The 27,034-nt window shown below is 37.7% G+C and overlaps 1 protein-coding gene across 1 annotated transcript in view; it reads right to left on the bottom strand.

Moving 5' to 3' along the window:
* Positions 1–27,034, bottom strand: part of Farsb (phenylalanyl-tRNA synthetase subunit beta) — a 65,602-nt gene that overhangs the window by 31,239 nt on the left and 7,329 nt on the right. Inside the window, exons 3-15 of the mRNA XM_042679121.1 lie at positions 26,136–26,290; positions 24,372–24,441; positions 23,256–23,371; positions 21,477–21,627; positions 19,184–19,292; positions 18,566–18,636; positions 17,206–17,267; positions 15,495–15,546; positions 11,978–12,039; positions 11,288–11,495; positions 9,156–9,236; positions 6,004–6,096; positions 1,001–1,118 (exon numbers count right to left, since the gene is read on the bottom strand). Of these exons, the coding sequence (XP_042535055.1) occupies positions 1,001–1,118; positions 6,004–6,096; positions 9,156–9,236; positions 11,288–11,495; positions 11,978–12,039; positions 15,495–15,546; positions 17,206–17,267; positions 18,566–18,636; positions 19,184–19,292; positions 21,477–21,627; positions 23,256–23,371; positions 24,372–24,441; positions 26,136–26,290 (1,348 nt within the window). The remainder of the gene's footprint in view (positions 1–1,000; positions 1,119–6,003; positions 6,097–9,155; positions 9,237–11,287; positions 11,496–11,977; positions 12,040–15,494; positions 15,547–17,205; positions 17,268–18,565; positions 18,637–19,183; positions 19,293–21,476; positions 21,628–23,255; positions 23,372–24,371; positions 24,442–26,135; positions 26,291–27,034) is intronic.

Genomic DNA, 27,034 nt, shown 5'->3' with positions numbered 1-27,034 from the left:
GATACTGGGGCTTGAACTCAAGGCCTCATATTCTGATTTAGCTTTTTTACTCAAGAATAAAGTTCTACCACTTGAGCCACACCTTCATTTCTGACATTTTGCTAGTTAGCTGGAGGTAAGTCTCAGGCATTGTTTGCTCAGGCTGGCTTTGAACCATGATCCTTAGATTTCAACCTCTTGAGCAGCTATACAGGCATGAGCCACCAGTGCCCCACCTTCAAGTGAGTAAATTTAAATCAGGATCTTCAAATTCTTTGTGAAAATGTGATTTCCATTCATAGAAAGACATATCAACTGAAACCTGGCATTACTAGAGTTATTTAGATAAATCAAACAGGATCGGAAGTATAGCTCAAGTGATAGAGGACTAGCCATGAGCAAGAAAAGCTAAGGAGAGTTCAAGTTCCAATACAATCTGCACCCAAAAAAATCAAACAACAACAACAAAAATCAACCATAAAAATACGTTTATGAAACAAGTGGGGAAATTGAAATCCTAAGATATTTGATGATAGTAAGGTGTAATAATGATCCATTAAAAACAAATGAACAACAAAAATGGTAGAACTCAGGTGCAATTTTTTTTTTTTTTTGTGGTTGTGGATCTTGAACTCTGGGTCTGGATGCTATCCCTGAGCTCTTCAGCTCTACCACTTGAGCCACAGGGCCACTTCCAGTATTCTAGTGGTTAACTGGAGGTAAAAGTCTCACAGACTTTCCTGTCCAGGCTGGCTTTGAACCATGATCCTCAGATCTCAGCCTCCTGAGTAGGTAGGACTACAGATGTTAAAAGTATAAACTAAGGTATGTACTGACAAAATGATAATCTGTCTCACATTTACCTTAAAATTATCTGAGGGGGTTGGCAAGAATATGGATGGAAAAAGAAAAAAGCCTGAACTACTGAAGTTAGGTGCTCCATTCACAGGAATAAATTCGACTATTTTCTCTACTTAAAAACTTAAAAAAAGTGTGCAAATGAAAGGTGATTCATTCTTACCTTTGCTAGAATCTTTCACTACAATGTCAGAAATTTCAAAGAGTTTCAGAGGAAGGGGCATCTTCCTATTTGCCGCTATGGTCTTCAGGAGACCAGGAAGGAGGGTAGTTCGCGCCACCTGCAGGAAAAGACACGACACTGCACTGACCAAACAGGAAGCATACAGGCACACTGTGCTGGAGGGAGACAAAGCAAAAACACTCCTGGACTTCAAAGGAATGCCCTTCTGGGAAAAATCAATGCCTAAAATATCCAAGTCACTTTAAAATTCAATTCCAGTCACTAGAAGAACTGAAAATATTTTCCAGTACAGTCATACAAAATATAACTTAAATTAGTCTGACCTAGGGATTACTTATCATTTTAAAAATTAAAATTGGGAAACAAAGGAGGAGGATACAATGCTTGATAAGAAATTTACTCATTATCTTGCCCATGTAATTGTAACCCCTCTGTACAGTATTTTCACAATAATAAATAAAATTGGCTTTCAATATTTGATATGTATATTTTCATAAATTAATTTAAATAAATTAAATAAAAATTAATCAAATCAAAAGCCAAGACCTGTAGCAGTGGTACTCATTAGACACTACAATGAAAATGAACTATACAACTTGTGGGTGGAGATAGGAGAGAAAAACTGGGAGAGAGTGAAGGAAGGGGAGACACTATCCAAAAAGAAATATATTCATAACCTGACTTATAATTCATAAAAAATGTGGGGGGAAAAGCCAAGACTATAAAAAATGTAAATGTAAGTGAGGACAATGAGGAAAACAGAAGACAAATATATAAAGCATTAAAGCATACAGCTGCTATGAGCAGGCTGCAACCAGTTCTCAGCTTGTTATTTATTAAGGGAAACAGGAAGACATGTACATTAATTTCATCCTTACTGTTACAAGAAATGCACATCTCAGTTCTTCAAAAACAAAAGAGCAACACATCGCTGCTTTTATCTGTAAATAATTTCTCACTTTACACTATACATTGGCTCCCAGCACACCATGTTAACAGAGTGCTTATGAACAGGGGTGACACAATTGTTATTTCTGTAGAGACTCCATGCACCATTAGCCTGAGCTTCTTAGGCTGGCTAATCTTCATCCATTCTCCCTCTTATGTTACATAGTTCTTCAACACCAAAGTCAGATCACGTAATTCCCCAGCTCAAAAGTCCCAATAGCTTTCCATTCAATTTTGAACAAAACATATGCTTTATATGGTGTGATACAATCTGCCTGCGGCTCCCTGACTCAGCACCCCAATTCCACCTAGGGCTCCCACTTGTACTTTATTTCCACATTCTTGTGTGGCTAACTTACTCCTCCAGACATCAGCCCTGCCCACCAGAGAAACACAGGCCTCCTAGTTAGCACCCAAAGCTATCAATAAGTTCCAGAAAGATTTGCTGGATAGAGTGCTGAAAAAGAAAGAACATCTCTCCTGCCCTTGGAAAGCTGCAGTTAGGCTTTCTCAACTACTGCTCACTTTCCCCGCTAGAGGCAAAGTGCCCAATTATCACAGGAACAGAAACAGCTCCTCTCTCTGTTTCTTCTATAACTTCAGCTATCCATGGTCAACTGCAGTCAGAAAATATTAAACAGAAAATTCCAGAAGCAATTCCAAAGTTTTAAATGGAGTAGTATTGTTAAGGTCTCTCATCCTCACTCCATCCAAGCAAAGGTATGAATTAGCCACTAGCAAATCTACAACGTATGCTGCATGACTGGCCATTGGCTGTCAGTTATCAGTTATTAGGCAGTGTCAAAGGGCTTATACTCACATAACTTCTTTTACTCACTAATGGCTCAAAGTACAAGAGTAGTGCTATAACTCAGACATGCCAAACAGAAAGGCTTCCTTTACGCAAGAACGTAAAAATTCCAAACTTAAGAGAAAAACCATACTATGAGGCTGCTAAGATCTATAGTAAAGTAAGACACTCTAGGACAGAGGGACTACATCTGTGTAAGTTTTATTACAGGAAATTGTTATAATTGTTCTATTTTACCTATCATTATAATTAAGGTCTTACCGTGCCTCATTCATATATAACTACCACAGTTAAAAACAATACATGTAGGATTCAGGTTTAGGCATCTTTTGAGAGGCTGGAAATATATCTGCCATGGGTAAAAGATTTTAAAAAATGTTTAACTTATTAGAATATAATAAAGCTACTTTTGAAGAGAATTTTTTTTTTCAGCTTACTTAATCTTTTTTATTTTTGGTGGTACTGGGGTTTGAACCGAGAGCCTCAAGAATTTTACTGTTTAACCATGACCCCATACCCCAGTCGTTCACTGATTCATAGGGTCTCATACTTTTCACTAGGATTTCATAGGGTCTCATGCTTTTCACTAGGCTGATTTGGGAACAAAATCCAGCTCCCTACAGTCCCTAACATAATTCAGATTACTGGAATGAATCACTATGTCCAGCTTATTTGTTTAGACAGAAGTCTCACTAACTTTGTCCAGGCTGGCTCTGAACTATGATCCTTTCAATCTCTTACTCCTCCATAGCTGGGATGACAGAAGTGAGCCACTGCACCTAACCTTTCAGTTTATTTATCGATAAGCCTTATGTGGTTAATTTAAAAGCATCAACAATACAAAAAAGTAATGCCTAAGCCAGGCACCAGTGACTCATGCCTATAATAATAGCTACTTAGGAGGCTGAGATCTGAGGAAAATGGTTTGAAGCTAGTCCAGACAGAAAAGTTTGTGAGACTCTTATCTCCAGTAAACTACCAAAAAGCTGGAAATGGAACTATAGGTCAAGTGACAGGGGACAGTGGCCAGGCCTCAAGTTCAAGTTGGCACTACACACAGAAAAACATACGTGTGTGTGTGTGTGTGTGTGTGTGTGTGTGTGTGTACACACAGAAAAACATTTTGTGTGTGTGTGTGTGTGTGTGTGTGTGTATGCTTGAACCTGACCAAGCTTCTAGATCTAATAGGGTACCAGAAATAAGCAACTGGAATATATTCAGCAGAATCTTAAGTTGTAATTATGGGGATTCTACAGAACAAATGCCCTAGTTTAAAGCTTTTTATCATATCTTCAACATACAGGAGACAGAAAGAGTATGGGGGGGAGGGGGTCGGGATTGACTGTAGATTAAGAGACTTAATTTGAACCCAGGTTAGAGTCCTCAGCAGAATCTGACCACCCTGAAGTCTGATCTCCAACTTCTAGGTTCTACACTTGTAATAATAAATTTATTGTGTAAACCAAAATTGATTCCATAACTCTGCTTACAAAAATAGTAATCATTTAAATTTTATTTTTGAATTAAAATATACTCATTTACATATTCATATATGAAGACGGCATAAGGAAGCCCATCACATATATATGGAGACATGTACGTATATATGTGTATATATATATAGTTCTCTTTTCACATTCATGTACTATGTACTAATATTTAATATGCAATGAAATTTTACAATGTTTTTCTTGCTTATTCTCTTACCTATTGGAAGAAAGTACAAAGTTAAGAGTTATGCAAAAGAAAACAACTTCACATGTAATTAACCATAAATGTCTGTTAGTCATATAAGTAGTGGTGGTAAAGCAGAAGTAAATATAGAATCTGCTACGTCTAAAAGACAGTTTCATCTCGAATGAATTTTATGCAGGAATATTGATTCTTTATGCTAAACCAAATAATCAAATAAAAGTTCATTAAGTTTTAATGAAAATCACTCCATGCAAATTAGTCTACTTCTAATTTTCCACATTAATACACAGTTCTACAATAAAACTTAGAATCTTAAAATTTAAACATTTTCAGAACTTTAAAATTTTTTTAACTAATCCAGCCCCCTATATTAACATAGGTCCTAAGAAATTGTCTCTCAAATCTGAACTGAGATATTACTTATAATAATATTTAACAATATATACTTTCTTTTTGTCAGTACATGGGGCCTGAACTCTGGGCCTGGGCGCTGTCCCTCAGCTCTTCAGCTCAAGGCTAGTGCTCTACCACTTGGGCCACAGCACCACTTCCGACTTTTTCTGCTTATGTGGGGCTGAGGAACCGAACACAGGGCCTCATGAATGCAAGTCAAGCACTCTACCACTGAGCCACCTTCCCAGCCCCAATATTTAACAATATTTAAAAGCAGATTCTTCCAGTTTTAAGATTCTCCTGGATTCTAGAAGATATTTACATACTCTAGAAAATTTATATACAGTAGAAAAGCAGAATACAAGAGGCACAGCTCTTGTTAGTAAGCAAAGATAGAACTTGAGATGCTATCTCTTTATAGTTAATGCCTCAGTCTGTAACAAGTCATTCACTATTTACTATTTCAGAAATGTTCTCATTTAAATATCCCTAAACTCTGCAGGAAGCTGCCAAGGGACTGCAACAACTACAAAAGCTACAGACAATACAATCAAGAGCTGATGTCATGACTGCTTTCAAAGTAGAATGACTTATGGAGGCTCAAAGAACACGTTCTGTTTCATTTATTACAAATGAATGGTAAAGAGATGAAATCTGACAGCTTATGTGAAAACACAATTATGAAATGGAAGTTCAGGTAAGAGAGACTAGGCCAGATAGTATAAAACATACAAGAACTAATTTACAGGCCAGGTGTGATGTCATGCCTACAATCTCTTCCTCCAGAGGAAGAGGCAGGCAATCACACACATTCAAGGCCAGCCTATACTACACAGCAAGTATGCCTTGGAAAAATAAACAAGAACTATGAAGTTCATCAAGAAAAACTTATTTTTTAATTTAAAGATTCTTTCAAGGAGGTTTGGGATATAGCTCAGTAGTAGTGTCGGCCTAAAGTGTATAAAGACCTAGCTTATATGAACAATCACAAAAACAAACAAAAATAGGAAAGCACATAACATATAATCCTATCGAAGCTCTAAGACTGTGCCATTAAATATGTTTTAAATGAAGAGAGATTTCCTAACTCATGTGCTAACTCTGTTTTAATCTAAATTCTTACATAAATTCTTACCTGAAATTCAGCTGTTTTAGGATTACTTATGTGGACTGCCTTTGTTGCAGAAATATCCAAACCAAGTTTATCAGCAATATCTTCTTGGGAACACTAAGAAGTACAGACAAAATAGGTAGATATGGAAAAGAAATGACTACATTTAACCTTAAAACTCAGCAAGGTTAATAACCATAAGCTAAGAACTTAGGTTACTAACTTCCATAATTCGTAATTTATCAGTTTCAAGTCTAAAGAAGCTGTAGTGTAACATTAATAGCTCTCTTACTTGGAGTTCTATCCACAATATGAAGGCAAAGTAAAAATTTCATTTGTGTGTGTACAAAATAGTGTGACTAAACCCAGGGCCTTCCTACATGAACTCCTGCTCATCTTCCCAGTCCAATTCCTGATTCTCTATATCCCCTAGACTTCAACACTTTTCTAGCCCAACAGATGCCACTCTCCAAGGCTCTACTTAACCTATCTTCCACTTATCTCATGAAAATATCCTAATGGTCCAGTCAAAATTCTCTCTCCCTTCTGTTTTTCTAGTTTCAGTACCAATGTTATTCTTCTTAATCTATCTGGGGTTATAGTAGGATGGCAGGACTTAGAGAATTCAAAGCCTGAACTCAGCCCATATTCTATTGTATCTTTCCTGAACATGCTTGCTGAGGCTCCTAGCAACAAAAAACTGTTAATCCACTACCCACTACAAATCGAACATCTGTCTCCCCTGTCCAGAAACCAGAAGTTATAGAAATAAATTCACTAAGCATGAAAACCTAATAAAGAATGTAATAAAGACATTATATATATGCACAGCGCCTGGCAGTAAGAGACCAAAAGAAGATAGTCTACAAACATGATGTCAACAAATCATTACTGATGATAATTACTGCATATACTGATGCCACTTTAAAAAAAACAAACTTGAAGACCTAACATGAAAATATTAGTATATTAAGATTCCTAGACTGTTTTCCAGAGTTAGGGCAATCTTGCTCCTATGAGGCTCTAAAGGTAGTCTTTATGGACTAGTTGGCCTTTCCACCACTTTTTTATTTATGTATTTTTTGTCGATTGTGGGGCTCGAACTCTGTGTCTGGGCACTGTCCTTGAGCTCTTCAGTTCAACGCAATTGCTCTTCCACTTGAGCCACGGTGCCACTTCCGGTTTTCTAAGTGGTTTATTGGAGATAAGAGTCTCACGGACTTTTCTGCTTGGGCTTTGAACCGTGATCCTCAGATCTCAGCCTCCCGAGTGGCTAGGATTACAGGCGTGAGCCACTGGCGCCCAACTCCATCACTTTTTTAAAATGATGAAGAATAACTGAAGTAGATACATCAACTTATTTTATACCAGTGCCAGCTCTGGTGATCCTTGCCATATTCCTCTGTTAAGATCCTGAAGCCACATTCAGATAGAACAGGGCAGGGTTCCCTGGCCTACAATGGTGGCAGAAAGGGACACAGCACAGCACTAGAAATAAGCATTTTCCCACAGCACACTTTACATAACAAGATTTAGATAGAAGGCAAACAATGAATTTTAAAATGCAATTTACATAGTACGAGCCACTCTCAAAGAGAACACCATGCAAAAGGGAAGGGTGCCACAGATAGATGGCAATGAAACTGTATATCTGAATGATTTATGATTTACCATGTAGATGGGAAAAGGATAAAAACCATTTAAATTAAGCAATACTAAAGTGGTAGTAATTAGGACATGGGAAAGAAGATGTTTTTAAATATTAATATATATGTGAACATTAATATAAAAAAGCAAATGAAGTCCATAATTTTTATGGATAGTTTTCTTTTAGTAAGACTAAACTAGGTATATTGTCTTCAAACTGAGCCATAAAGAGATACAAAAAAAAAAAAAAAAAATCACAGCAATGAAATGTGAACTGCTTATATTTGGAAAGTCAAGGACTGACCACCTTTTAAGAAATGATTGGCCATCTCTCTTGGGCAAAACTGGAGGCATCAATAATGACTACCTTTGTTCTGAATCTATCAAAATGAGAATGTATTCATGGCTATATGCTACATACATTCTTTCAACTCTATGGCTGAGGGCATGGCTTGAGTGGTAGAACAGCTGCCTATAAGTGCCTGGCCCTGAGTTCAAATCCTAGTATCAGACACAAAAAAATCCAACACTATTCTTTATATTACACTTTAGATAAAATTGTGAGTGCTTACAAATGGAAGTGTACATGTACATCCATGAATGACAGTGCTGTACGCCAAGCATGAGCAACACAAAACAGTGGTAAAGAATGGTTCTAAGAATCCAAAGGCCAGAATTCTAGTTATGGTTCTCCTATTGTCTGTGAAAATGTTATCACTGATCTTGGCTCAGTTTCAGGCATCCTCACTAGTATAGTGTCTAGTCCATAACAGTATGAATAAATGATTTCTGAATTAGAAAAAGCAAAGCTGAATTTAGGAAACCTAGACAGTCCCTTAAAATCCTCTACCAGGTGAAGAATTTCAGGGGTGGGAGTGAAGTGTGGGTGCTGGTAGTTGCCAGTAGTAGTTCCTTCCATAGATCAGTAAGCTGAAACTTACTGATATACTTAATAAATGCATTGTAGGTTCAGTAATGCTCAGCAAGAAGGAAAAAACTACAAATTACATACACATTTTATTATTTCAAATGGTCAATCTGGTGGGGGAGGGAGATTTCCTTCTTATTTTATAATAAAATTCGTTTCCTGATTTAGGTCTTTTATGTCAGCTTTTCAACTCAAAACAAATGTTTATGAACATGTTCAAAGACAGAGAAATAATGTGGAACAGTCCCCATGTCCTCAACCAGGGCGGCCTCTAGTGGGCAAAGTCACAACCAAATTAAGACCAAATATTCTAACAATAAATTTGGTTATGAACTCCACCGTGAACTTTCAACACTTATTTCAAACTATAAAACATTTGGTCATCTGTCACGAGAGACATATTTTTATGTCTCCATACTTTTTTGACTATACAGGAAATGTTTCACATTCTTTAGCAGAAATATAATCTTGATGAACAATTTTTTCTTGGAGGATCTGGAAATTTCAGTAGTCTAGATTTTATAAACTCATAAGAAATTAAAGAAAAAACACTTGAGAAACTAATAATGTGCTAAATAGAAAAAGTACATTTAAGGCATACCAAAGCAAAGGTGAGTGCTTCAGTGAATCCAGCAGCTGCCACATCAACCCGAAGGAGTTCTGTTAACTTGTTAAGAGGAAACTGAAAATTAAAAAAAAAAAAATCACTATTTTACATTAATTAAACATGTGTGTGTGCATACATTGGGGCTTGAACTCAGGATGTGGGCACTGACTCTTTGACCAAGACTAGCACTATATCATTTGAGCTATAATTATAAAATGTTACTTCTGGCTTTTTAGTAGGTAACAGAAATACAAGTCTCATGGACTTTTCTTGTCCTGGCTGGCTTTGAACCATAATCCTCAGATCTCAAGATTCCTGAGTAGCTATGATTATAGTCATTAGCTACCAGTACCCTTCAATAAAACCTTGTGGAAGGATGGAAGGAAGGAAGGAAGGAAGGAAAGAAGCAAGGAAGGGAGGGAGGGAGGGAGAGAGTAAGGCAGGAAGGCAGGCAGGAAGGAACTCAGGCAGGCAGGCAGGCAGGCCAATTAACCATTAAAAGGCTAAAGTAGAGCTGTAGCTCCTGGGCATTTATCCAATAGAACACAAATAACGTCACACTAAAGTGACCAGCATTTTATGTTCATTGCAGTTTTTTTTTTACCACATCCAAGATATGGAATCAATCCAGATGCCTCTCAGTGGATGAATGGATCAAGAAAATGTGGTATATATACACAATGGAATTCTACACTTCCATCAAAAGAATGATATTGTACCATTCATAAGAAAATGAAAAGACTTAGAAAAAATTATATTATAAGTGAAGTAAGCCAGATCCAAAGAAACAAAGGTGGGCTGGGAAGGTGGCTCAGTGATAGAGCACTTGCCTTGGCATGCTTGAGGCCTGGGTTCGATTCCTCAGCATCACATAAGCAGAAAAAAAAAAGCCGGAAGTGGCCTTGTGGCTCAAGTGGTAGAGCGCTAGCCTTGAGCTGAAGAGCTGAGGGACAGCGCCCAGGCCCAGAGTTCAGGCCCCAAGACCGGACCCAAAGAAACAAAGGTTTGCATAGTTTCTCTCATTTGTGGTAAGTAGAATGTGCCTATAAGTCTACAAGTAAACATACTGCGTAGTTACAAAAAATACACTTGGACATAATAAATTATACGTCTTTGGACATTCATACAATGAGACCAAAGGAGGATATACATAGGAGAAAGATCACAAAGGTTTAATAGCTATGTGCATATGATCATATATAAAATAATATTATAGGAAATGAACTCAAAGAAAAGGAAACAAGAGATTTTGTTGTTGCTGTTTTTGTTGTCTTTTTCCTTTGTCTTTATTGATAGTTTATTTTTGGGAGGGGAAGGGGGAAGCAACTAAAAGGTACAAAAGGTACAACAAAGAGTGAACAAATATAGCAGTCATATTCACTAGACACTATGTGGAAAATGAATGCTACATCTTGAGGGTGAGGATGGAAGGGGAAAACTGGGAAAGAGCAAGGGAAGGGTAGACAAAGTTTAAAAAGAAATGTACTCATTACTTGACTCATGTAACTGTAAGCCCTCTGTATATCACCTCTACAATAACAATAAAATATATATTTTTTAAAAAGCCAATTCACCATTAAAAAGCTGAAAGTGGAGCTGTGACTCAAATGGTGGAGCACTAGCCTTGAGCTAAAAAAGCTCAGAGACAGCACCCAGGCCCTGAGTTCAAGAAGAGAAAAAAGGGAAAAGGGGAAAGGGAAAAGATTTATACAGAAAATACCATTAAAAGGAAAGTACCCTTTCTCCCCTTACTAACATAATGCTAATATGACACACACATATACATTGCCATAATTTCATGTACTTCTACAGACGTGCGCACACATACACACACACAGCCTTTTCCTTCCAGCCCAAGTTGAAAAAAAGCATCTCAAATTTAGAGACTCAACAAGGACTCCACACTCAAAACCTGTCTTTCTTCAAAGAACCAGTCATCTCAGGTTTTCAACTCAGTCCAATCATCTGGGCATCTGTTTTGTATCCTCCCCATAGCAAATGTTTCCCATAGCAAAGCATGTCCAAATACTGCCTAATTCTTATGTTCTGTTTTTCTCAAAGCCTTCCTGGCATTCAATAATCAGTTTCTAACAATAAGGAGTGTTTACTTAAGGGTGCAATCTTACTTGATTAGCTATGGTATATGTTTTGGGGAGAGCCATCTGAATATTGTTATATCCATAAGCAATAGCTGCATCTTCTACAATATCACATGCATGGATAATGTCGGCTCTGGTCGGTGGAATTTCAATCTCAATCTGATTGCCATCACCTATGACTTCCGACTTTAAGTACATCCTGGTCAGAAGTTTGGCAAGATTTTGTGGAGTTTCTCTGAAAAAGAAATGTACAAATCATAAACTTCATTAGATTATATAAAATGTGTTCACAGGGCTGGGAAGGTGGCTCAGCAGTAGAGTGCTTGCCTTGCATGCATAAGGTCTGGGTTTGATTCCTCAGCACCACATAAGCAGAAAAAAGTTGGAAGTGGTGCTCTGGCTCAAGTGGTTGAGCACTACAGCCTTGAGCTGAAGAACTGAGGGATAGCGCCCAGGCCCAGAGTTCAGGCCCCACGACAGACCAAAAAAAAAAAAAAAAGTGTCCACATTTTCTTTTAAAATATGCTGAAATAGTAATCTTTCCTTTTAAGTTCAATTAGACCTCCTAATAAAGTTAACATTCTAAATGAAACTTAGTCTCAAAGATATCAAAAGCCTCTCCAAGAATTCCTTCGGGAAAAGTTCAATAGCCTCTGTGTATTTTGCTTTTGAATCCTCTCCAACAATAAACAAATAAATGAAGTTTTCAAGGCATACCTGATTCCAACTCTTTTGTTAATTAAATCAGCCCTCACCATCTCCCTTCGGTAAGCCAGTTCCTTCAATAAAAAGAGTTTGAAAGCAAAAGTCAGTTCCCATTAGATACACCTTGAGTATTCTTTTAATTCAATTACTTTGTTCCCATTTTATTACCTAGATAAGAAAAGGTTCTTACAGCCAGATATTGAAAACAAACTTCATATTTAAAACATTACTAAAGAAGAAACTTGCCATATTCGATTCACATATGAGCATTCTATTTGCTATATATTTGCTACTTGGAGTTAATACAAAATGCCAAAATTTTTTGTTTTATATGGTTAATTCCCATTCCCCACATATTACATCATTTCTAAGATGTTTAAAAATCCTGCTAAAAGTTTTTCATTCTCATCTTCTGCAAGTAGTGTGTATGACCAAAAAGAACAATTCTATCATAATAACAGTTTACCATACAAGATTATTAAGAAGACATGTCTCTCTTGCCATGTCCCAAGTGAAGAAATGCAAAGATGCCCCAAGACCTGGCTGAGATGTGGGAACATTTCATAAATTAGTAATCATTCTCTTCCAAATGGTATACAACCAAATGAGGTAAGAACAGACATGTAGAAAACCCAAGCTTTATCATACGTTGCAGTAATTATCACCAAATTACTCTCAAAAACATAACTGTCACTAGCAAGAAGGCTACAAATTTAACCACCTGTGCTGATCCAAGTAAAGGCCCCATGCCAGAGTCTTGCTACTCAAAATGTAGTAGGGCAGAAACATCTGCATCACCTGAGTGCTGCTGAGAAAGGCAGACTTCAATTCTTAGAACTAGCAGTAGACACTGTACATATAGGTATCTACAGGTCAGCAAGATACCCAGGTGAAGTGAATGCACAGGACAGTTTGAGAAGCACTGGACCAGATGCTAATGATTACAAGAGTAATAATAAATTTTTACTAAGTAGTCACTATTAGCTGAACAATAGAAGACACTTTCAAGATAGTCTGACCTAGTTCTCTAACAATTACTAGGATTCTCATTTTACAAGTAAGGATTTTAAGTTTTAAATGACTAACCAGTTGGTCCTAGATCAAGATAATAAGCTGCGGAACCCAAGGACTGCTACATTCTCAACTGCTCAGAAAATGCTTGTCAGATAAGTATTCCATATATTAGTGAGTATGTGTATGAGGGAATAAACTAGTGAATTTCATAAGTTCCAACACTCATACCATTATAAATATATATAATATATATATTAATATACATTATATATATATATTTATATATAAATTCCAACACTCATACTAGTTTCTGACTATCATTCGTCTCTAGTCAATGTATTAAAAAAAAAACCTTGGGGCTGGGAAGGTGGCTCAGTGGTAGAGTGCTTGCCTTGCATGCATGAGGCCCTGGGTTCGATTCTTCAGCACCACATAAGCAAAAAGAAAAAAGCCAGAAGTGGTGCTGTGGCTTAAGTGGTAGACCGCTAGCCTTGAGCTGAAGAGCTGAGGGACAGTGCCCAGGCCCAGAGTTCAGGCCCCACGACTGGACCAAAAAAAAAAAACCTTACCTTATTTTCTATGAAATAACAAAGACTAAAAAAACACTTTCAAAGTACTTGAGAAAATATGGTAATTCATTTAAGAAAGAACTTTTCTCCCAGAGTCCTTCCTCTCTGGGAGAACAACCTAAGGGTTAGTTAAATTTATATTCAGGAGAAAATAAATTATCAAATGCCAAAACACTTTTTTAAAAGTTTATCATCTCAAATTTATGACAGCAATCTAAAATAAAAATACATTTTAAAGACTTACCTACATGAGAAAAAAGTGAACTAAATATTAAACTACATTTCACCTCTTCACAAAAGTATATATTCAACACGGCAATTATTCATATTAAAAAAGAGACTTTTCGGCCAAGATCAGTGAGTGGCTCATGCCCGTAATCCTAATTACTGAGGAGACTGAGATCTGAGGATCACATGTGAAGCTGGACCAGGCAGAAAGTCTGTTGAGTCTCTGATCTCCAAATAACCACCAAAAATGAGCTGGAAGTGGAGCTGTGGCTCAAGTGGTAGAGCACTAGCCAAAGGAAGGGGAGGGAAGGGGAAGGGAGGGGAAGGGAGGGATTAAAAACTTTTCTTAAATCAGATTTTTTTTTGTTTTGGGGTTTTTTGGTTGTTGTTTTAAAGAAAAACACTAAAAAGCTAGCACTGGTTAATTCCAACTACTGCTGAGATAAACTATAAAACAGGCTAAATTCTTCCATTCTGAAGGAGACATAAATGATCCCACTGGTGCTGTCTACTTCTTCCCTCAAATCCAGTTCCATAAGTGGGACTGACCAACAGGACTGTCTGCTGGAAAAGCACAGAGCAATTGCCTAGCAATCACAAGTTCAATCCTTAGCACCACAAAAATAAAAGAAAATGAAAAATTTAATTTAATTTTTAAAATAATTATAAGACCAAGCTAGCCAGGATGGTAAGGAAAGCTGATAAGAAGTAAACCTCTGAGTGAGGCCTACTCAGATCATTCTGCTAACAAAGCAGCCACATAACTATACCTATGAGCAGGCTCAGCAGAGACAGCCCAGTTAAGCTGGCTCAGACCAAAAGACTCATAAGATTAATAAATGATCATCATTTCAAGCCATTAAGTCTTTAGCTACTATCTATAATTGCAGCTTAGTAGCAGAACACTGCTCAGCATGTGTGAGGTCCACTGATATGGCCAAACATTTGTTATAAGGAATGGGGAGACTTTTGACCCAGCTAAGTGTTTATCTACTGCAAAAGATGTTTAAGTTAGCAAGATGGTGGGGGACACACAAATGGAGAGAGGAAAGGTGATCAAAGGAAGTTATTAGATCCAGTATACATTATGTAAAAACTGAACTATGTAACTTAAGGGAACTACATAACTTGAAGATAGGAACGGTGATGGAAGGATGAGGGAGAACAAAAAGAGTAACATTCATCAAGATGCATTGTACTTATAACCTGACTTCTGGAATTGAAATCCTTTTGTATAACTACTGAATGAACTTTAGGTTCTGATTCACGTCACATTTGGCAGGAATAGTTAAAAGGAGAAAAATTAATAAATGAACGGTGTCACTGAATCACAGTGCTGTACATCTTTAAATAGCCATCTTTATATCAAGTCATTTTGGGGAAAAGAAGCCCAACAAGAACACTATTATTTTAAGCCAAGCCACAGTAGTGTACCTACCTGCAACCTCAGCACTCCAGAGGCTGAGGCAAGAAGAGTAGGAGTTCAAGACCAGCCTGAGGTACATAGGAAGTTTGCAAGGCAGCCTGGGTTACACAGTAAGACTGTCTCAAGAAAAAATTAGCAATACTAGTTTAAACTTCTACTCTTACAGGGATCTTGGAGGACTGACTCCACGTAGGAGTCCACAGTATAGAGCTTGAACAAGGGCCAGTGAGTGATACAGTACTCTATATAGTCCAGGTAGGTGGCAGAGTTACCTTAGCATTTAAGTACTTACAGGAAAGGTACTTGATTTTCTGTTAGGAAAAGCTACCTCAACAGCTTCAACCCTGGAAGAAAAGGGGCAGGGAGGAATCAGAAATAAATTACTTAGGGGAAAAAAAAGGGAGCCATAAATTCTACAAATGTTAGCCAATAAACCTTTTTTTGGTCCACAACTCCAGCCTTAATATTATTAATCACCAAACTCTAATACTGCTGATTGGATTAATCTTCTGTACATAATAGTCTACTGATCTGTCTTTGGAAGCTTCCTCCCAGTTCTTCAGTCATTGTCAATTGAAGTGTCCATTTGTTCTACTTATGTAGAGTAGGACTTCTTTCCAAAACTGATATGTAACCCAGGCTTTAGTGGGGTATTGTGTTACAGACAAAAGCTAACTGATATAACCACCAAAATACAAATTTAAAAACAACCAATGCAGGCTGGAAAGGTGTTTCAGTGGTAGAGCGCTTGCCTTGCATGAATGAGCACCACATAAGCAGAAAAAAAAAAGCCAGAAGTGAAGCTGTGGCTCAAGTGGTTGAGCACTAGCCTTGAGCTGAAGAGCTGAGGGACAGCGCCCAGGCCCAGAATTCAGGTCCCACAACCAACCAAAAAACAAAAACAAAAACAAAAAAAATAACCAATGCATGAACAGGGAGCAGAGAGCTCACGCCTATAATCCTAGCTACTCAAGAGACTAAGACCTGAGGATCACAGTTCAAAGCCAGCCTAAGCATTAAAGACTGAGACTGTTATCTCTCTCTCCCCCTCTCTGTCTCTGTCTCTGTCTCTGTCTCTATCTCTCTCTGTCTCTGTCTCTCCTCTCTCTCTCTCTCTCTCTCTCTCTCTCTCTCTCTCTCTCTCGTCAGTCATGGTTCTTGAACTCTGGGCCTGGGTGCTGTCCCTCAGCTCTTCAGCTCAAGACTAGCACTCTACCACTAGAGCCACAGTGCCACTTCCAGTTTTCTGAGTGGTTTATTGGAGATAAGAGTCTCATGGACTTTCCTGCCTTAGCTGGCTTTGAACCACAATCCTCAGATCTTAGCCTAAGTAACTAAGATTACAAGCGTGAGCCACTAGTGCCCGGCTTGACTCTTATCTCTTAACTATCAAAAAGGCCAGAAATGGAGCTATGTTTCAAGTGACAGAGTGCTAGCCTTGAGCAAAAAAAACTCAGGTGCAGCACTCAAGTTCTTAAGTACCAGAGTGGGCACCAAAAAGAAACTCCACAAAAGAATACAGTCCACATCATGTTAGTCATACTTTTTATAGTTATATTTTTAGTCTGAATTATAACTAATACCTCAGAATAAACTATGATCTAAATACCCAGTAAGTGCATGTAGGTGCATTAAATAATTTTTAATTTAAAAATATTAGAAAAAAGTCTTACAAGCATATAATGATATGCTCTTACATTTCTTTCTTTAGCTGTTTCTTTTGCTACTCCATTTTTTCATTCTCAAATCCAACAGTTGCTAAACACAAATTGAAGTTCATTGTCTCCATGACTACCTTAGTTAGCAAGAACTTGGCCTTACTAGCACCACATCACCAAATCTTCTTAAGGTGCTTTGGGTTTTTATTTTATATTTTAAACATATATCTTATCTCCCCCAAAACATTCTAGGTTCTAGTTACAGGCACCAGATTTTTTAGTGTTCTGTAGCACAAGGCCATAATGCCTTCATAGGTCTTCCATAAAGGTGTTGAATAAACTTACGTAAACTGATTTTCACAATATTCACTGAACATGGTGACAATTATATCAAGGACTATTTTTGCCTGCAAGAGGAAAAAAACAAATATAATGGTAATTTCTCAATATATTCTCTTCACTCAGATAGTAATGATATTTTAATGTAATTTAATTCTCAAACATCTAGGAATAACTTCACATATACATTCTAAGAAAGGAAGTGGAGTGAACATTGAAATAGACGCCCGTTCTTATCTTCAGGTGTTGTGCATTTGGGCAGTTCTCTGAGAGTTACCATCCGTGACTGAGACAAATCATTTAGTTCCCCAACTTCCAACCTCAGGTCACCAGGTTTTAAGAGACACATATGGCTGATTACAAGAGTAAATGCAACCAAGTTCACAAGTCTCTGAAGCCAGACTGAATCCTGCCCAGTCACTTACTAAGGGTATGACTCTGGAGAAGCCACTTACACTCTTTCAATCTCAGTCAAATTACTTGTTCAGAGGAAATAATAAAAAGTTCCTATCTCATTCATTACTAACAGAATTAAGTGCATAAGTCACAAAACATGTATTTTTCTATTGTTATTATAAAGTGATGTACAGAGGGATTACAGTTTCATAAGTACATTTCTTTTTGGACTCCAATGTGTGAAATAGCACTCCACACATATCACTGTGAATAAAACTCAATTTGCTAAATAAAATTTCATAGCTTTTAGAAAATTTTTTTTTACCAAGTATACAAAGATCTCTAGTTTTTCAGCATTTAAATCAAGCCTATCAAAATTTCTATAGGTTCATACAGCTCTTGTTATTGTATTTATTTTCAGCCTGTTCTCTATTACACATATGCCCACCTCTCTCACTAAACTAAGAATTCTCTGAAGCTAAGAAACAGGTAACTCAATAAATTCCTACCATGGGAAAAACATTAGTGCTCACTAAATATCTGCCAAATAACTAGGCTCTAGTATCTCATGCCTGAAGCAGTAGCTACTCAGGAGGCTGAGATCTGAGGATCACAGTTCAAAGCCAGCCCTGGAAAGAAAGTCCAAGAGACTCTAATTTCCAATTAACCATGAAAAAGCTACAAGTGGAGCTATGGCTCAAGATGTTGAGCACTAGCCTTGAGTAAAAAAGCTCAAGAATAGTGCCTAGGCCCTGAGTTTGTCAGCCCCAGGACCAGCACAAAAAATAAAAACTGTCAAATAAAGAAAGTACCATAAATGAAGTAGAGAATTTCCTCATTTTTGTAATTTTCTCAAATTTTGAAATGTACTGCTACCTACAACAAACATTTTAAATTTTAGCCAGCTTTAGCCCAGAAGTAAAATTTGTACTGTTTGATAATACAAAAACAGACTAAAAATTTTATTTACCTTAGTAAAATCAGTTCCTGTGCATTCGATAAACACATTTTTAGTATTTACTGTTATTTTGGAATGATCCCCTGCAAACAGTAACAACAAAGCAGTTTCAGAAAACAAAGCATGCTGTGAAGCTCAGCAAAACAGAAAACTCATTTTGACTTTAGAATACAACAAAAACTAACAGCTGAGAGGTAAATGAATGTAACATCTTTCATTTTAGGCTCCCATTGGAAGTTGGAGAATGCTGAAAATAATAGCATGTACCTACAGCATTGTCTTATCTAGTCTTCACAGGAAAACTGAGATTTGGAAAGATGAAGGCCCTTCCCCAAGATCACATGCTATTAAGCAGCAAAGTTAACATTTGGTATAGCCAGGCATGAATGTACTAGAATTCAAGATTTCAAGAAGGCATTCCTTCCAGCTACATATCAGCTAATCCTCCTCACTTCCAAAGTCAATTCTGCAAGCATACTCATATAAACACTTCACAAAGAAATTAGGACTGTAAGTTTAAGATTTAGATTTTTAGTTTAACTATCAAACTACATGTGCTAGACAGTTTGAGTTTAAGTGAACTACTGTGGAAACTAAAGACTAAGATCAAACTACCATGAAGTGACTCACCATTGATGATTGGAGGCATTGAAAGGACAACCCCATTGCTGTCATAAATAACTGGGTACAGTGGTTTACTTTCAATGATATGTAAATAATGCTTAAGGTGGTTATCAGTCTGAAAAAAAATTAAGTCAAACAAAATTAGCTGTTTCTATGCAATTTGCCAACCTAATATTTTAAAACTTAAGGAGGGCAAGGAGTCAGAAAACATTAGTAACATTAAAATATCCTAAACCACAGAAACTCTAAAGTTTAATTAATTATATTTGAATGGGAGAGCTAACACCCTAACCAATTTGCTTCAATGTACTACTGACTAAGGAAAAAGGAAGGGAGAAGTCTTGGCAGAACTGGAACCGTTCCTTTGAATTTGCAATTGGTAAAAAGAGGATTCCCCTGTCCTTTCACTTATAGTCATTTGCTTACTCAGCCATTCTACCACTTACAGTTTTCATCAATCACTGATATTTTCAACAAACTATAAAGATATCAGCTCAGGAGTTGTGGATCAGAGGATCACAGTTTCAGGCCAGTTTGGGCAAACATTTAACAAGAATTCACATCAACCAATAAGCTGGTAAGGTGATATTCAAGGGAGGCACAGGTAGGAAGGGCGTAGTCCCAGACTAGCCCATAAAAAAAGCACAAGACTCTATCTGAAAAAAGCTAAAGCAAAAAAGGGCCAGAGGTATGGCCGAAACTAACAGCTGCTTTTTCCACATTATAGTATTTCTATTTGATATTTGCAATTCAAAATGATGGTTGAATTCATTTTCTCTGTTGGACCCAAAATTTACACACACACACACACACACACAAAACCTATTACTTTGCTTATATGAGTTTTAACTATACACAAACATGAAGATCATAATGTAGTATAATCTATTTCACTGTGTCTCAATTCTTTTCTTGGAGTACATTAAAAATAATCCAGAGCCAGGTGCCAGTGGCTCATGCCTGTAATCCTAGCTGTAATCCATGATCAGGAGGATCATGGTTCAAAGCCAGCCCAGGCAGGAAAGTCTGTGAGACTCTTATCACCAGAAAACTGGAAGTGGTGCTGTGGCTCAAATGATAGAGTGCTTGTCTTGAGCTGAAGAGCTCAGGGGCAGCACCCAGGCCCAGAGTTCAAGCCCCATGACGGACAAAAAAAAAAAAAAAACACAAAACACAAAAACAAAAAAATCCCACAGACTAAAATTATAACAAGAGCCTGCAAACCTAGCAACTCAGGAGGCTGAGATCTAAGGATCACAGTTCAAAGCCAGCCTGAGCAGTAAAGTTCATGAAACTATTACCTTCAATTAACCATTAAAAAGCTGGAAGTGGAGCTGGGGCTCAAGTAGTAGAGGTTTGAATTCTCCTTTTTTGGGGTGTGGAGCAAAAAAGCTAAAACCTTTAAGCAGCCTGAATTCCTAGAAGCAGGAGTGGGGGACTTGGACAATAGGTTCCCAGACCTGCCAAATTTGTACCATGAACTCATGAGACTCTGAACTCTTGGGCTCCCTGTGAACCTGCTCCCTAACCATGACTCTGTTTAGGTCCCTCAACTTCTGCCGCCACTACTCCATGCCTCACGTCTCCTGACTCTCCTCAGGTCACCATGATGTCCCTCTTCAACCCTCTATTAGCATTTACCTGGCTTGTTGACATTGTTTTCTGCTCTTTCTTTACTACCCTTGTGGCTTAGTTTCCTAACAGTATTAAGTGCATTTGAGGCTACAAGTCTTTGGGACATGAGTCTGCTTGCTGTTGTTGGCTTTCTAATAAAGATTCCCAATTCAACCTCTCAAGGAAAAAACACATAAATAAATTTAAAATAGCTTTAAGCAAGAGAAGCTCAGAGACAGTACCCAGGCCCTGAGTTCAAGCCACAGGACCAACACACACCCACAAACAAACAAACAAAAATAACAAGAAGCAAAGCCAAAGCGTGAAGTAGACCCCACTGTCAATAAATCTCAGGTTAGCCTAGACACTCCTGTTTATTAAAAAAAATTCGCTCTGGGCTGGGAAGTTGGCTCAGTGGTACAGTGCTTGCTTTGCAAGCATGAGGCCCTCGGTTTGATTCCTCAGCACCACATAAGCAGAAAAAGCCGGAAGTGGGGCTGAGACTCAAGTGGTAGAGCGCTAGTCTACAGTTGAAGAGCTGAGGGACAGTGCCCAGGCTCAGAGTTCAGGCCCCACAACGGACAAAAAAAAAAAAATTCACTCCATTTCCGTACTTCTGAGACTTGAATGTAAAGGCATTTCATGACTTACACAAAGCTACCATAAAATGAAGATCAGCATGTACCTTGTATATGTTCATTAATTCACAGGCTGTATGCTCCTTTGTCTTATTGAGAGGCTTGAATTTGATATCTGAAGGGCGCTTTGCAGTATATGTAAACGGGCCTGACAAAGTGTCCAAATCATGGGTGCCAATGGCAACAAGGGCTCTTTTCCTGAATGTTAAGAGGGCAGAGAAAAGGAGGGGCGGGGTAGGGGCGGGGTGGGGGAGAAGTAGAAGAAAGGAATAGATCTGAATATTCCATAGCAGAAATTCCACATGGAACAGAATATTTAAATTTTAAACACTTCCCTAAAGTAGCAAATTGCTCTTTTATGGCATCTTTCTAAAAGGCATAAATTCTCACATTACAATAGTAAGAAATAACAAAGGCACTTAAAACACATTATTCCAATAACTGGAGCACATTCCTTACCACTATGCAGTCCATATGACCCACTTTTTTTTTCACTCTTTTTCCTCCCCATGTCCTCAAGTAACAAGAAATATTTTGTATTAATTTACTGAAATTGTGTTTGTCAGCTTTTCTTTATTTTCCTAAATTTTCCATCATATAGCTGTAGGTTTTTGGTTCAGAAAATTCTATTATAAAAGCTATGAACTGCATTTAAAGTTCAACATGTAACAAAGTTTAAAAGGTATTTTCAGTTGTTGTATAGTTTAGCCACAAATGATTTGAGGTAAATTTATAGCAAGCTGTAAATACAGAGAAAGAAATCAAAATAGGAATTTTAAAAAGAAGCAGAAAAATAAAGAACCAAATAAATAAATGAATATGAAACAAAGGGATGAAGATATAGTTCAAATGGTAAATCAAATAGCCTTGGGTTCAATTCCCAGTTCAATAAATAAATTAATATTATCATATACAATGAAATATATACATGGCTCACTAAGTTTAGATAAATTAACAATTGCCAAATCCATGTGTAAAAACAAAATAGAGACTATCTGGTCTTAGAAAAAGTACTCCTTGGGGCTGGGAAGGTGGCTCAGTGGTAGAGCACTTGCCTTCCATGCATGAGGCCCTGGGTTCGATTCTTCAGTACCACACAAGCAAAAAGAAAAAAGCCAGAAGTGGCGCTCTGGCTCAAGTGGTAGAGCGCTAGCCTTGAGCTGAAGAGCTGAGGGACAGCGCCCCAATACTGTACCCCCCCCAAAAAAAGAAAAAGTACTCCTTGGCTGGGCGCTGATGGCTCACCCGTGTAATCCTAGCTATTCAGAAGACTGAGATCTAAGGATCATGGCTCAAAGCCAGCCCACGCAGGAAATTCCATAAGATGCTTACTCCAATTAAGCACCCAAAAAAGCCAGAAGGGGTACTGTGGCTCAAAGTGGTAGAGCTCTAGGCTCTAGTGCCCAAGTCCTGAATTCAAACCCCACAACCGACAAAAAAGAAAAAGATTAAGTACTCCTTAATGGGTAAAAAATAGAAAAAGAAGAAAAAGGAATCAATGAAACTAAAAGAAGGGAAGGCCAGAGAGAAAGAAAAGAAGGAAGGAAAAATGGAAGGAGAGAAGAAATAAGGTAATCTATAAGATGATCATTATATAATAAAAAATATGGGTCTGGCACAGCAACGTTAGACCGTCTTGAGTCTAAGTAACTAATGTTACTTAACAGTATTACTAATGTTACTTAACAATATTTTTAAAAACAATCTGCTGGAGAAAAGGATTGAGGAAGGAAAAGCAGAAGGACACAACAGGGAGGAAATGGCAAGATGGGAAGGGAAGGGGGACACAGTGAGAAGGGAAAGAATAATGAGACAAAACCACAAACCTGCAAATATTCTGATGCAATTTCTCCTGAAGTTCAATGAAGCTGTCATATCGATCTTTAGTAAACTTTATATTCCGGAGAACTGCTGCTACGGCATAAGGCCTCACTTTACCTGTCTGAAATTCACAAACTATCAGAAAGAGTAAATATTAAGCCTTTATTTATCTTATGCAGCTTTGACAGGGTCATGAGGTTTTATTTGAACAAGTGTATATTCATGTATTCAATCAACAACTAATAAGGTGATAAAAAGACAGTTACTGCCTTGTGCTGGTGGCTCACATCTATAATCCTAGCTGCTCAAGAGGCTGAGATCTGAGGATAGCGGTTCAAAGCCAGACCAGGCAGAAAAGTCTCTATGAGACTCTTATCTCCAGTTAACCACTCAAAAAGCCAGATAAGGAGCTATGACTCAAAGTAGTAGAGTGCTAGCCTTGAGCAAAGAGCCACAGACAGTACTCAGGCCCTGAGTTCAAGCTCCATGACCAGAATAAAGAGTCACTTTCTCACAGAATTAAGTCTTTCGAAATTATACTAATAACAAAAAAAATCATTAAATAATTTTTTCATAGTGCATATCTTTACCAAAATAACCTGCCCAATTTTGTCTTTATAAATTTTATTGATGTAGCTTAAGAATTTTATCTCAGACTGGAGGTGTGGCTCAAATGGAAAAACATTAGCCAAAAGCAGAATAAGCTAAGCAAGAGTACAAAGCCCTGACTTTAGGCCCCAGGACCACCATCACAAAACAACAATAACAACAACAGAGAATTATATTCAAATGGGTATTACTTATCTAATTCAATTACGTTTTTGGTAGTGCTGGGCAATGAACACTGGGCCTCTTGCTAAGCCAGTCCCTAACACCACCAGTCCTTAAATGGGTTTTGAATAAGCATTCGGGTATTTTCCAAGATAATTTATGAAAAATAGATACTTTGGGGGTTTTGTCACTTTTTGGTAATAGGATGACAGTTTTGAAGTGCTAAAGACTAACACATCCCCCTTAGCGAGTGCTCAGCGTGTCAGAGGGTTAGCTTTGTTCTCTTCCCTCCCCACCTTACTGACATACACAATTTTTTAAAGGGAAAAGTATAACTTTATCCTTATTACCTCTTCTGTGACAATCAATTTTTGGATTTCTCCATTTGGCATTACCCGCTTATAAACTGGAGCTTTTATCCTAAAATAATATTCAAATAGTTTTAATCAAAACATTTGATAAATTACATTAATCTTAGACTTACAAACAGAACATACACAAAAATCACTAGAATTAGAGCACTGAGTCAACTTCTGGCTGAGTACTAATAAAAAACTGACAAACTTTCTAACATTAAGCTGTCTAAAATGATACAACACCCCTCATGATAATGAGTTTCCTATCTCTGAGTCTCAGCAAAGGTATCAAAAGCATTTGAGCAGTGATGGAAAGTGCTGAATTGGATAATCTTACTACAAACACAAGATTTTGTGCTTCTCAGAAAAAATAAGATATATTAAAGATATAGATTCACTGGTCTAGGCTAGAGCTGCTACATCACAGAAGAAAGATGGTATCTGATGAATCTGAAGGCATCTATCTCTAGGCAATTCTTTTTCTGGGTGGGGGGGTACGGTTGTGGGCCTGAATTCTGGGCCTGGGCGCTGTCCCTTAGCTCTTCAGCTCAAGGCTAGTGCTCTATCACTTGAGCCACAGCACCACTTCTGGCTTTTTTTTCCTGCTTATGTGGTGCTGAGGAATCGAACCCAGGGCCTCAAGCATGGAAGGCAAGCACTCTACCACTGAGCCACCTTCCTAGCCCATCTAGGCAATTCTTAGCACTACTAGTTAACTACTCATGTTTTCTGGCAGTGCTTGTCAAACTTCCATGTGTTTACAATTAACTGAGGAGTGTGTTAAACCTCAGATCCAGATTAATGTTATTTTGGATAGAAGGTGAGAGTTTGCATGTCTACCAAGCTCTCTGTGATACAGATGCTACGGACCCAAAGACTAAACTTTTCAGTTGAAAGTCACTTCATAATGGTCTTATCATAAAAATCACTTGTGGTACTTTTTTAAAATACAGATTCTCGCCAGACTGGAGGGATGGTTCAAATAGTAAAGGACCAACTGTCAGCAAGAATGCAGAGATAGAGCTCCACATCCTTAATTCAAGCCTTAGTACTAGCAGCTTTTTCTCAAGGTCTCAGCTAAATATTCAAAATTAAATACAGATTTGGATCAGACAAGTGTGAGAAACTCTATAAATAAACATTTGATTATCATGCATGAAATCAATTGTCTAAATCCCCAAGTCACTATCATTTCACAGACTCATTGTTCATCTGATGTTTTCATAATTTTACAACAGACCAGATAATATATAAGTAATTTGAAAAAATTATAGCTATTTTTTCATCCTATTCATTTACGTTTTTATTACATGAAGAGTTAGAAGGGCCCTTAAAATCTGCTTCATTATAGACCAGGATACAGCAAGAGAAGCCAATGAAATTACCCAAGAGAAGATAACATGGCCATCATAAGAAATTCAAGTTTTCTAGCTTCATTTTAGTAATTTCATCAGACATATGAAGAATTTTTTAAGAAACCATAAAATCAGTGGCGCTGTAGCTCAAGTGGTAGAGCGCTCGCCTTGAGCTGAAGAGCTGAGGGACAGCGCCCAGGCCCAGAGTTCAAGCCCCACGACCGACAAAAAAAAAAAAGAAACCATAAAATCAACACTCTCCCATTTTAAAATATGCCCCAAATGCAAGGTGACTCAACCGGCCAGCTAATTGTTAATGGCTACAATGTACAAGAATCTCATCCTGAAATCATCCCTTTATGCTGACCTAACTGCTGATTACAATAAGAGAAAACTTCCTTACCTTTCTTTGAAGACCTGAAGTCCTCGAACCAATCCTTCTAGGCATAGAAGATCATATCTATTGGCAGGGACATCAATTTTGTAAAGAACGACATCAGAGGCCCCCTGTGCCTTCACATTACCTTGTTCCTTACTTATTATTTCCTTCTCAGAAGTCTAAACCAAGCCAAAAAAAAAAAAAAAGTTAATGAACTACATTATATTCTTTTCTACAACAAAATTGGTTTTATTATATCTGCAGTGAAAATACTAAAATGTTAAAATATGCAGAAAAATACTCAAGATATATTCAGTTCTGTCTCCTTAGTCATTATAGAATAGTGGAAATTCATCTAAAGCAAGAGTCAGCAAACCATGGCCTACTGGCCACATCACGTATCTTATACTTGTAAATACATTTTTTTTTAATTGTGAAAAAACTGTACAGAGGAGTTACAATTACATGGGCAAGATAATGAGTACATTTCTTTTCAAGCATTGTAGCCTCCTCCTTTGTTTCCCCTTCCCATCCCTTCCAAGCCTCTCCCCGCCCCCCCACCCAATCCTCCCCCCACCCCCCCACCAAAGTTGTAAAGTTCATTTTCGACATGATAACTTGTACTTCTCATTGTTGCAACGGGTCCACCTGTATCCTTATTTAAACGACTTGTTTTTCCCCTTCCCCTCCACAAATTATACCGACATCAAATACAGTGAATTTTTACTGGAATACAGTACAGATATATAGCTATGTATAATCTATTGCTTCGGGCTAGGAAGATGACTCAGTGGTAGAGCGCTTGCCTTGCATATATGAGGCCCTGGGTTAGATTCCTCAGCACCACATAAGCACAAAAAAAGGCCGGAAGTGGCGCTGTGGCTCAAGTGGTAGAGCACTCACCTTGAGCTGAAAAGCTGAGG

This window comes from Dipodomys spectabilis, unplaced genomic scaffold (assembly GCF_019054845.1).
Source record: "Dipodomys spectabilis isolate Male_0828 unplaced genomic scaffold, ASM1905484v1 ptg000051l, whole genome shotgun sequence".
Taxonomy (NCBI): domain Eukaryota; kingdom Metazoa; phylum Chordata; class Mammalia; order Rodentia; family Heteromyidae; genus Dipodomys; species Dipodomys spectabilis.
Note: the sequence above shows the minus strand (reverse complement) of the source record. Positions and strands in the feature narration are given on the sequence as shown.